This window comes from Neophocaena asiaeorientalis, unplaced genomic scaffold (genome assembly GCF_003031525.2).
Source record: "Neophocaena asiaeorientalis asiaeorientalis breed wild unplaced genomic scaffold, Neophocaena_asiaeorientalis_V1.1 scaffold119, whole genome shotgun sequence".
Taxonomy (NCBI): domain Eukaryota; kingdom Metazoa; phylum Chordata; class Mammalia; order Artiodactyla; family Phocoenidae; genus Neophocaena; species Neophocaena asiaeorientalis.
In genome coordinates, this window is record NW_020175821.1 from 10361351 (window position 1) to 10374024 (window position 12674).

Sequence of the window (12674 nt, forward strand, 5' to 3'; positions counted from 1 at the left end):
CCTTGGCTGAGACAAGGTATGACACCGAGAGACTGACACATCTTTGGCTCTTGACTTTTTGCTCCGAGAAAATTCTCCATCTCCTGAATAAAGTGTAGCTCATGTTACAAGTCACAGTCCTTCAGTTGCCTCTGGATGTGGGAATGGAACAATATTTCAAAGCCTCAATGAATGTCGCTTCTAGACATGTTTCTATAAGGAATGAGTCCCCAGATTGAACTCTGCTTTTAACACCTCTTAAAAACATGACTTGCAAAATGCTGTAGAGTGATCAATTGGAAAACAGACACCCCTCGTGTGGCAAACACTAGGTCAGGTGCCCGCATTAGGAATTACGGAAAAGGGTGAAGTATATACCTTTTTTTGAGCCTCATCAGGTGTGTCCATGGGAGTGATGGAGCCCTCCTCCGCCTCTGAGTGATTTGACTCACAGGATGACACACTGACAGAGTCCATGCTCTCACCAGAGCTCCCGCTGGCAGTGGACTTGGGCTGTTCTTTGGTGGGAGTGCTACTGGTGATAATGTCCGACCCCAGAAACAGTCTGCAGAAAACATAATGCCAGGCATTCAGGCTCTTACAAATCTGGAATCCATGATTAAGCAAATATTTTTGTGTTAACTGAATCCTTGATGTTTTCTCAGTCTTGTGTACCCTGTCATTATTATTTTAGGGAAACATTTGCTACAAAGTTTCTAACAGATCACAGTAAACATCTTGTCCCAATAGATTATTCCCAACCTCAAAGAACACACAGATTGCTTAGCTGAATGAAAGGCCATATTAATCTGAGGTCTTTCTGGGTCAATGGTTCTCCATTTTTTGAGAGTTCTGTACCACTTTGGCAGGGTCAAATTGTCGTGGCCACACCCCTATCACTTCCCACCATAAAATAAAATCCAGGAGGCAGAAGAAGGAGGCCGGCACTGCGCTGGACAAGAAACCAAGAAGGAAGACTTCTCTTCTAACAATCTAGTGAACTAAAATAACCTAAACTCCTTCACTATAAAACAACTAGACGAGAAACATTAAAAATTCTTTTTAAAGTTGGGCTTGCAAGACAGTAAGAAAAGTCCCTGCAGGCCAGAGATGAAAAGTGCACTGAAAACCGGAACATGCAAACTAATTCTGCTCTGGATGGGGAGTGGAGGTACCAACCCTGGCAAACTAGGCACATGGGTTTCAACACGTACGCAGGGTCCAAAGATGAGGGCTTTTGTCTATGTAAGGTGGGCGGTGAGTACTGACATCCTTTACAAAGAGCCAGGATCCTCAGAGGGCTGTACCCTTAGTAAAAAGATGGGCTAAAAGAAAAATCTTCCTACTGACATAGGAAGACAGCAGTGAAACTTACCTGTTGGCCTGAGCTTGGGTAGGAGAAAAATGTCTCCCCTGATCATGTGCGATTTTAGCCAGCACCTCACTCAGATCTGCTATTACTTAGCTGATCTAGGAACTAGGAACTCTCAGGCCAGTGATCCTTCTGAAGAAACTAGCATTTAAAAAGCAACAACAACAAACTTCCTGGAGGAGTACACCTTCAACATAGGCTGCAGAGAATTCCCTGATGAAGATGAGCTCACTATACAAAGTTACAAAATACACACAAGGAAATAACCCACCCAAAGAGAGAGTCAACCGGCATAACAAAACAGCAAATCTAGGCTCCTGAGAACTTTAGATTACAAGAACTGTCAGAAAAAAAGTAATAATTGATTCATTCATTCATTCAACAAATATTTGAGTATCTACCATGAGCCAAGTTATAAAACAAGTATGTTGAAAAACATTAAAGACGTACAAGAAGAAACTGAAAATGGCAGTTAAGAGTGAGACGCTCTGACGAAAGGACAGGAAGATAATTTGCAAAAACAATTTCACTTCTAGAGTGAAAAAGGTAGTGACTTAAATCTAAAAACTCAGTGGAAGGATTAAATAAATGTGGAAGAGAAAAATTGTGAACTAGATGATAGTTCTGAAGAAAATCCTCAGAGACCAGCATCAAAATATAAAGACATGAATAATAAGAGAGGGTAAAGACACAGAGAATGGAATAAGAAATGCCTGCATGTATGTAGGGAGAATTCCAAAAGAAGACAAACGAGAGAATGGAAAAGGGACCACATCTGAAGAGACAGTGGCTGAGGAGATTCCAGAACTAATGAACCACATGAATCCTCAGATCCAGGAACCACATCTTGAATAGGATAAATAAGACTAAATCCCCACTTAACCTGCACAGTGGTACATCAAAGACAAAAGAAGTTCTTAAAAGCAACAGGGCAGGGGGCATAATGCAAAGGAACAGAACTCAACAGACATCTCAAAAGCAAGAACAGAAGTCAGAAGACATGGAATAGTATCTTCAAAGCGCTGAGTGAAAATAACAGTAATCCTTGAACTCCATACCCATCTAATATAATTCCAAGAGTGAGGGCAAAATAAAGACTTTCTCAGACAATGACTGTTTACCATTAACAGACAGCAAGGAAGGAAGTTGTAAGATGCAAGAAGGAATGGCACGTAAAGAAACTAGCAGACAGACCCAAACCCAAACAAGCACTGGCTATATAAAATAACAGAAACAATGAAGATGGGTTTGATTTTTTTTTTTTATTAAATAGTTTTGGGAATTACAAGCTCAAATTCCAAGACCTAATGCATACCTTTGTTCTGTCTCATCTCCACCCCACCATCTCTTGCCCCATTTTCCATGTCACCTCCTTTCTTGGACCTCCAAGCACTACTGGGGCTTTGGGCAAAAAGCTAAACTGACCACAATTCACAGGAGAGAAAATAATGCTACTGTCTTACTTCTCCATGAATTACAAGGTAGACCTTGGAAGGCTGTGAATTAGTGGTCCTTAGCCCGTTAACCGAGAGTCTCTAACTTAGAATTAAATTGTTCAAAGACTAAAGGTTCTTCCATTGGTACAATCCCATGAGGTCATTCTGCTTTGCAAAGATTAATTCTAGCACAACATTAAGCGTCTCTGACCTTCAAATGAGGCACCTCTCCCCCTAAGGCTCCAAAATTCTCTCCGATCTCTTTGGATGATGGGTGATTAAATGTGGGGAGAGGAAAAAATACATTTTCAACACTTGTAAAAAATGCTAAGATCATAAAATCTTTTGAAAATGAATGTTATACAAACACCTTTATACGTACAAGGAATAAGATGGGGGACATGTGACCTGTGCTATTCCTAATAAATGTTCAAACTCAACTGCAGATACCAAGGGTTAAACTCAAGCATATGGGCAAGATTTCACTAACGGGAGAGATGTGTGGAGTGTCCACCACACTTTGTGCAGGACTCTGCACCCTGACAGTACTGCCTCTCCTGGATTTCACATGAATATCCTCACAAAGGCTGCACGCTGCCAGAGTGGGTGCTGGGAGAGGACCCCGAGCTGCTAGAGCACCCAGCACAGTAAATACAGATACTCGGAGTCAAGGGAAGCAGTTATATAAAAATGAGCATGCAGTGGCCGCTTCCAGGCACAGGGTCTAATTAGACTGACATCAGTCTTCCTTTCCTTCCTTCCTCCTGAGCCTTTCTCTCCTCCTACTTTTCTTACTTCCCTCCCTCATCTTCTCCCCTCCTCCACGTCTTACTTCCCATTCCATCTTTCCTTCCCCGCTTCCTTCAGAAAGTATTTCTCCACTAGGAAGATGGTAAAAGAGTTATGACCTTGGCTCTAGAGCTAAATCTTGCATTTGAGCCCAGATCCTACAATAACTAGCATACTACTTACCTTGTCTGTGCCTTACTTTCCTGGTTTATAAAGTTGGTATAATAGCAGGACCTACTAGGTTATTTTGCGGATTGGACGAGAAATACATGTATTGTTTTCTCAGAACAGTGTTGGCACACGGCTCAATGTATTCACTCAATAAATATCTATTAATCATCTATGTGTCGGGCACCAGTCCAGGTTCCGGGGTTAGCAATGAATAAAAAACAGACATAAATGCCCGTCTTCATAGGGTTTGCATTCTAGATAATAAACAGACACATACAACATAGAGCACGTCAGCCAGAGGGAAACGCAATGGAGAAATCCAAAGCAGCTGAGGGTGAGACAGTGTGTCACGGGTAGGCAATGTGGACAGGCTGTACTATTAAATAAAGTGGTCAGGGAAGGCTCATGAGAAGGTGACAAAGATCTGGGGGAAGTGAGGGAGTGAGCCATTTGGCTATCTGGGGAACAGTGCTCTAAGCAGAAGAAACAGCAAATAAAAATGAGTGTGACTTGTGTGCTCAGGGTGGCCTGGGGGGCCGGGGTTCACGGAGTAGAGTGAGAGGGAAAGGTGAGACGACAGACGGGGATGGGACGGGCAGATGGGGTTCAGTTGGTACTGCAGGTCTTGAAGGGTCTTGAGGGCCACTGTAAAGACTGGATTGTACTCAAAGGGAGACAAGGTGTTACGAAGTTAGCTACGCCTTGCACTGAGCTGGGCAAACAGCCATGGGTATGATTCACAAGGTTCCTGCTCTCAGGTGGCTTACATTCCAATGAAGGTGACAGCCGGTATGATTGGGACTGACTGGGCAGACGGCAACATTAGACAGGATGCTCTCTCAGGAGGTAATGGTTTTGCTGACATCTGAAAGGAGCGAGCCCCAGAGAGAGCACACGCCAGGCCACAGGGACATCTAGTGCAAACACCTGGTGCATCTAGCGCAGAACGAGCCTGGTGTGGTTGAAGGATGGCTGGGAGACAGGTAAGCCTGGATCCTGGTGAACAAGGGGGCGTGTCGGACAAGAGGAAGGTGGTAAGAAGAGTAGGGGAAAATCACGCTGCACCTAGTGAAACAGGATAAGGAGTTCAGGGCTACCTTAAAATAAGACCATCAGAAGTTGTAAAGTAAGGAAGCGATGTAATCTGGTGTACATTTTAACACACGACCAGACTACTGGGTGGAGAACAGATTGCTGGAGCAAGGGTGGGGCCGGAAGCCAGTACTGATGTTGCTGGAGATGTTGCTCCAGGCAGGAGATGATGGTGGTTCAGACCAGAGGGAACACTGGGGAAGAATGAGTGGATTTAGAAAACCTATTGAATTCATGACAGAAAGATAAACTATTTAGTGAGTGAACTGGCTCAGGGGAACTTTGTTGAATACCCTTCCCCTCCCGACTCAGACGGGACCCCCTTGGGGCCCCGGGACCCCAGGGTGGCACTCACAGGCTGAGCCTCTTCACCATGCTCTTCCGAGGCTTGGGAGAGGTGGCACTGGCATCGGCCGCCGCTTCGATCTCACAGGAGAGGGCGTAGCTGGGGGAGAGAGGGGAGCTCGTGAGGGCAGAGCTAGAGAGGTGAGCAGATTTAAATCCACATGATTTACTGGCTTCCTTTTAGAGGTAGGTTCTGAGTTTTCAAAGTAAAGATACGTACCATGTTGTTCTATGGCGAGTGTCAGAGGGTTCTGACTTAATGACCAGATTGTACAAATTGGCACATCCCTCCTCAAAGCCCTACTGGTGTACAGAGTGAGGCTGTTTAGGTTTGCAGGCGTCAAACACACGAATTTGCCTGCTCTGGCAGCATCAAAAGCTGACTCCCTTCTGTTTTCCTGATTGTTCTCAACCCACTGCTGGGCCAGGGGAAGAATCATTTCTTCTCTCCCACCTCCCTCCCATTGCTCTGTGTGTGTGTGTGTGTGTGTGTGCGCACGCGCTCGCGTGCCCAGGCACGTGCTCAACTTACTGTTTATCTAAGGGAAGTGAAAGAAGAGACATTTGTAAATGATCTAATCTTCAGTAAATAGACACAGACAGTTATATTATTGATAAAAATATATAAATATGATTTCTAATTGACAAAACCTCCTAAATTAAAAATGCTCCAGATTCAGACGTCTATATGCCAGGCAGATATAACTTCCACAGGCACAAGAAGAATTTATATCTGCCTTGAAATGCCTTTTATGAAAGCTTGTAGCTCTAGCTAGGAGATGTACTTGATTCTCGGTAGGTGAGGAAGGCTAAGTGGTGAATATTAGCTTGGGAAGTTGTTTATTATGTGTACTTTTTTTAAACCTAAAGATGTATCCAGGTAGTTGGTCAAGCAGAAGTATTCATTGAGATGGGAATTATTCAAATATTAACTTAAGCCGTAGGGGTTTTATAAACAGCAAGAAAAAAATGGGATATGTTTAACAAGATTCTTTAATCATTAAAAAGTCAATTCCACAGCTGATATTCTGAGTCTGAACTCTCTGATCCAAACCACCAGCCATGGTGTGTATGTTCCATGTGTGAGAAGGATATCCACAGAGGCAGTTCATACACACTGATCATCAGACCAGAAAATGTAAAGAGAGGCAGCAACTGTTTTGTTTTCTACATAGCAAAGAAAAAGTCTCATTAACCGATGAGTACTCTGAATTAAAGGTTTTTTTTTTTTTTTTTTCTTGAATCAAAGGTTTTAATGTAACAGGACCAACCCATTCTGAGATTTAAAAGGACCTCAGAAATCATCTGGCTTTCAAATGAGGAAACAGGCTTCCAGGGTTTACATGACCTGTCCAACATTATATAACCACCTTCAGAGCTTAGGCTTAGAGTCAGGCAGACCTGAGTTTGATTCCAAACTCTATCACTGACCAGTTATAACACTTCTCTAAACCCCAGTTTCCTCATTGGCAAAATACTTATTTTGCTGTCAACTTCACCCTCCCTGCTGATAAACTTTCAAGGAAATCCCCTAGTCTACAGCAAAAGTCAGCAAATATTTTCTGTACTGGGCGAGTCGCTGTTGCAACTACTCGATTCTGTCTTTAAAGCACGAAAGCAGCCATAAATAAGAGGGAAATGAATGGGTTGTGCTCCAGTACAACTTTATTAATGGGTATTAAAATTTTAATTTCAAATAACTGCCTCACGTCACAACATTCCTCTTCTTTTGTTTCTTTTTCAACCATTTAAAAATGTAAAAACAGGAGGTAGGCTGGATATGGCCTGTGAGCTCTAATCCTCTGAACTACAGGGGAAAGGCTACACACCCCTCCCTGCTGGGCCAGCATTCAAGGCACTGGAGTTAATGTACCTTTCCAAGCTCGTCAACCTCTATTTTGACACCCGTCCCTTGTGAACCAACCAGAGTCCAATTGTTCTTCCAAATGCCAAGCTGGTCAGGCCACCAGGCCTTTGCTCACGTTCTCCTCTCTGTCTGGAATGTTCTTCTCCAGTTCTCCTGGTGAAATCTTTTCTTTCTTTCACAGCCCAGCCCAAATGTTAATGCCTTCATGTTATCTTCCCTTTTTCCCCCCCTTCCTTGGCCAGGTGAACTGTTCCTGCCTATGGGTCCTGCAGCACTGTGACTATCCATTGTTATTTCAATTCTTCATGAGTCTGTCTTTCCTCCCCACTTGAAAGCTCCCTCAAAGCTAGTACCAATTACTAACAGTGACAAACGTGGTAACGATGCTGTCTCAAATATGATTACATTTAATCATCTTAAAGAAACATTTTAGAGTAAGCATCCTGAAGATCAGGAAGAAGTGACTTGTTCAAGGTGACAAAGATAAATAAATGGTAGAGCAAGAATCTGAAAGCACATTTTCTGATGCCATCAGTTCAATTCTTCCTGCTATACCATTAACCTTTGAAAACCGAGGATCTGGAACCTTGGAGCTGCTCACTAAACAGTTGTTGAGTAAACGGCCAAATGAGGAACCAGATGCAGTATCTCTCTGGCCAACACCACAGCTCCGCCCTGATGGGCAATGTGTCCTCCTACCTCTCCTCCTCTGTTAGGAGCTGCTGCCTCTGGAACCACTGGATGAACTTTGGGTCTGGGGTCATACAATAGCTGTTGCAGGCAGACTGTAAGAGCTTGATTTGGGCAATCACTTCAAATTCCTAGAGCAGACAGAGCACCAAAGAGAAAGAGTGAATTAAAAGGCCAACCAAATAGACATCTTTTCAGCATGAAAACACACCACAGTAGGATAAATGATGGACAGATGCATCTAGGAGGATTCTAAAGTACTGCTTGTAACTCTGACTCACTGGTGTCTCTGCATGCTTTAGTGGTCAATCCTTCTTTCTCCTTGAAAAAAGCAATTTATGTGAATAAAACAAGCTACCAAAGCGACCCATACTAGGTACTACCTAATGTCATAGTGACTTCCTTTTTCTTTTTTCCATCTCCATTCTTGAGGCAGAAAAGTTACTTTTTAAGCCTGAGTCCTTCTAAAATGTATTTAAAAATTCTACTTCCTAAAAGATAAGGAAAATAATTACTCTTAAGTCAGGAAGCGCACAAGTTTCCCACCCCCATCTTCTTCAACCCTTACCCCTCAATAAATAAGTTTTGGTAGGGCTGAATATCTAAACAGTCTAGGGCCTCATAAACTTGAATGTTTAGATTTCCTGAATCCTTGGGGTTTTACTACTCCAGTAAATCATTTAACTCAGTCTTTTAAAGCTCACAAGAGAAGCAAGTGTATAATTATGTCCAAAATTATTTATACTTCTTTAGATGTTTCAATAAAGATGTTTTTAAAGTCAGCAATGGATATAAGCTTTAGCTTTAGGTTTTACACTCAAACTTTCCCAAAGTTTAACACGCTAGTCTTAAAAAGAAAGAGATTACCATCCAGGGTTATTCTGAAGGGAAAGGACAGAGACGGGTAACTGTGGAGGCAATAACTGAATTTGTTTTAATGTTACAGGACAGAAGCAGCCCAACAACTGGCAGATTCCGTAGGTGTCAACTTCCCATCCAGTCAGCTCCACCCTTGGTCTCAGTATCCAAGGAACATTTATCATCAAACGCTACCAGGGACAGAAGGCTTACATTCGTCTAGGGTAGTATATCTTGTTACTGATGAGTTCAGCCTGGTCAGCTCCTAAAACTTTGGTTTTAACTGCAATGTCATTTCCTCCTGGAAGTTTCTCTGACCCCACAAGTTGGGGCTAGATGCCCCTCCCATGTGCTCCTATAATACCCACTACTTCTGCTCACAAGCCCTTATCAGGCTGCATTGTAACTGCCTGTTTGTCTACTTTCCTCCTTGACTGTGAACTTTATGAGGGCAGGGAGCGCTGGGCTTTTTCTGCTGCAATCCCTAAACCTACCACACTGCCCGACCCCTGTTAGGTCTGCAGTCTACGTTTGTGGGATGAAAGAATGAAAGAATAAGTAAAGAACAATGAGAGTTACTACGGGGTGAAGTTATTATTTTGCTCACTCATATTCCTTGGAATTGTTTAAATATACGATTTAAAAAAACACTAAACCCATAGCGAATTTTCAAAGCTCTGTTTTATCTTTTTTCATGCAGTGTGGAACTCTTCTACTCTCCACAGTAGAGTACTCTGCATACCCCTTCCTATGCTGACAGGAAAGGAAAATAATAATTATCCACACGTTAACAATGAAGACCGTTTCCTTTCCTCTCTTCAATAGGCCTACAGGAGTTAACCATCTTTATTAACCCTTCCGTAACATATACTCTTGTGAAACCCTTTCTCCTTAATAGAATGGACCTGTTATTGCTGAAGCTAATTGTAAAGAAGGAGATGATGAGGGGGTAAAGGAAGAACTGCAGGCTCAGGAGAGACAGGACAGCATTTGAACCCTGGCTGTGCTACCCAGTGACTCTGGTCAAGTTACTTCATTTCTCTGCGTCCTGGTTTCCTCACCCTTGAATTGAGGATGACAAAACCTACCCCACAGGGCTCTTGGGCAATACCACATAACAACATGCCAAGGACAATGACATCTGATAAATTTTCAATAAATGCTAATTTTTTTCTGCCTCTGCAAAAAATTTAAGTCTCCACTCCTCTAATTTTTTTCGTGCCCAGATGAAGTAAAATGGAAAACCACAGCCAAGACCCCTACTTACCCTTCTTCTCTTCTCAAAGTTTATCAGCCCACCCTGAAAGAAATTGTTTTAAATGAATGACAAACCAAGCTACTTTGAAACTCAGCCTTATTTGTTCTAGGTTTTTGTTAAAATAGCTCAAAGAGATAATAAAGTCACAATTATTCATGATGCTGTAATTATGGCTACAATGGAGGAAAAGAAACATCATTCACTTAAAAGGAAAACATTCTTTTAATTATAATAGGACAGGATTGGCAGACGGCCTTCTCTTAAGATGTCTGAAACCAACTAAAACAGTAATGACAAAGGATTTACAACACAGAATCCAAATACATTTGCAGAGACAGTAAAGACAAAAGCTTGAGTGAATATTCTGTTACACTTTTTTTTCTTTACCAAAAGCAACAAAAACAGATGGTCATTGACTCATACTGGAAACCACATTGTCAATGTTTTATCAAAAGAAGTTTATCAAACTTCTACACAACATCATCACCGAACACCGAAGTTAAGTTTCAATTCTCCATCGTCCCAGCTCCTATTCTCAGTAGGCTGAATTTAACTTCTAAATCATCGGTCACTCCCCCTAAATTCCCCAACACTGATGAGTGTTTCCTGAGATAAGCTGAGGCAGAGGATGTGAAGAGACGCGGAGCATCTCTCTCTGAGGGAGCATGTCCACAACATTTACGACGACCTTGGAGGTGGGAATTTGCAAGATAACTGCTACTCCTTCTAATTATGATAGAGTAAAAGCAGACTGACTGACTGCATGTGATAACCAGGAAGGTGAGATAAACTTAAATATACAGGAAATCCTTAAATTTCATTCCAAATATCCAATCTCTTCTCCATGTAATATTCTACTACTGTATTACTGTTACTAACAAGTAGCTTGTTTCACTTCTCTCCCCATTCTGAGAGAGAGAGAGAAGGTAATAATCTGAAACAATAAAGCGATACTTAAAAATCCACGAGCTGGACTGACTCCCTACCCCAGCAGGTAGAATGTGAGGGTACACTATCCCCCCAGCTCCACCTGCCAAAGTCCCACCCAGCACCTCGGTCTTTGCTCAAACCCACTCCTTCCTAAGGATCTGCCATGACCTCCCCTCACAAGGAATTGATCGTGGCCTGTCCTCTTCTCTCTTTGCATTTCCGTTTGAATTCTTACTATTTCTGTCCATCACTGCCTGCTTTGATATATCCCTTCCACTGGAATGTGAGCCACTGCTGGTGTCACTCATCTTCGTATTCCTCAGAGCATCGAGCACAATGCCACGTCCATAAAAAGCCCTCAATAGGTACAAACAAAGGTGTATTTCTCTCTTGGGTAACCAAGGAGAAGGCTGCCGATCCACCTGCACCATCAGCCTGGAACTCACCTCAATGTAGTCCTGAAGGGCAGTGTCAAGCATGGTCAGGTCAGTCAGGAAGGTGCCCAGGTAGGGCACAGTTCCCTGCATCACACCCTGAAGAACAAGCACAGTAAAACCATCTTCACTGTTATTGAAAGTTCAGGGTTTCAATAACCTCCACACCGGACCAGATGGACCTGTGGCCCGCTACAGTCAGCAACGTGCCCATTTGCAGATGGAAGCAGCAGTCTTCGAATGGCTAGGTGATCCTCGACAGCATTTGGAGAATAATTAAGGACCATTCAAGGCCTAATCTAAGGCCACTAGTGCTAACCTACATGAATGAGATTTTTAAAAATCCCTACACAAATAGGTCAGGAACTCTGTCACCAAGGTAACTTTCAAAGTCATGAAAACCAAGCCTCAAAGCCAGGAGATGGTTCACGTGTGTTCACAGTGGGGTTTACACATTGCTTAGGCTCAGGTCAGAGGGACCTCTGTTCTCTTCCACAGCATGCGGACACTCCCGGTGGTTCAGAATGGCCCTGGGAGGGACGGTCTCACCACTGGTAGAGGATTGGGCTGCTGCCCACTGGAGAAGTGTGACCGCAGGAGGACGGGGTGTCTCTAGTAAAGTGGCTTGGTGACTCGGTTCTGAAGAATACAGGAGGGAAAGGGAAAAATAGTCCCTTTAAAGTAGAAAACCTGCCAAACTCTACCTTAACCAAGTGATGACGGCTAATATCACCAGTGACATCAGATGTCATGCTGATGTCATTCACTCCTTGACACGATGGGAAGACACTTCACATCTGTGATATTCTTCCCCAAACCCGTGACCTCAGTCTAATCACTAGAAAAACAACAGACACCCCCTGGTTATGGGACATTCTAAGGATACTAGAACAGTCTTCCTGAAGACTGTCAGGTAATGCCAAACAAGGAAAGACTCAGAAACTGTCACACAGCAGAGGGTACTAGGGTGGCAACTAAATGCAGTGGGGTGCCCTGGGTTGGATCCTGGAACAGAACGAGGATGCTCATGGAAAACTGGTGAAATCCAAGTCAAGTCTGAGTTTCAGTTAACAGCAGTATGCCCGTGTCGGTTTCTTAGTATTGACAGATATGCCACGGTTACAGAAAATGAATGCAGGGGACACGGGTTCGTGCCCCGTTCCGGGAAGATCCCACATGCTGCGGAGCGGCTAGGCCCGTGTGCCATGGGCGTCCGGAGCCTGTGCTTCGCAACGGGAGAGGCCACAACATTGAGAGGCCCGCGTACCGCAAAAAAAAAAAAAAAAAAGAAAAAAGAAATTTCCTTCAGAAATAAAGGTAGAAGCACTTCCACTGCAGGTATATACATACTATATTAATTTCACCAAATTTCCTTTGAAATCATCCCTATTCTCCATAAGTCCACAGAGGCACTAACCATTCTGAAGAGAAAATAAAAAGGGGCTTCCATGGA

General features: G+C 43.2%; 1 protein-coding gene across 3 annotated transcripts in view; it reads right to left on the reverse strand.

Moving 5' to 3' along the window:
- RGL1 (ral guanine nucleotide dissociation stimulator like 1) overlaps window positions 1–12674 on the reverse strand; it is a 271255-nt gene that overhangs the window by 13130 nt on the left and 245451 nt on the right. For all 3 annotated transcript variants that reach the window (XM_024732469.1, XM_024732467.1, XM_024732468.1), the window contains 5 exons: window positions 11234–11320; window positions 9867–9899; window positions 7751–7872; window positions 5195–5284; window positions 358–544 (listed from right to left, as the gene is read on the reverse strand). In XM_024732469.1, the coding sequence (XP_024588237.1) occupies window positions 358–544; window positions 5195–5284; window positions 7751–7872; window positions 9867–9899; window positions 11234–11320 (519 nt within the window). The remainder of the gene's footprint in view (window positions 1–357; window positions 545–5194; window positions 5285–7750; window positions 7873–9866; window positions 9900–11233; window positions 11321–12674) is intronic.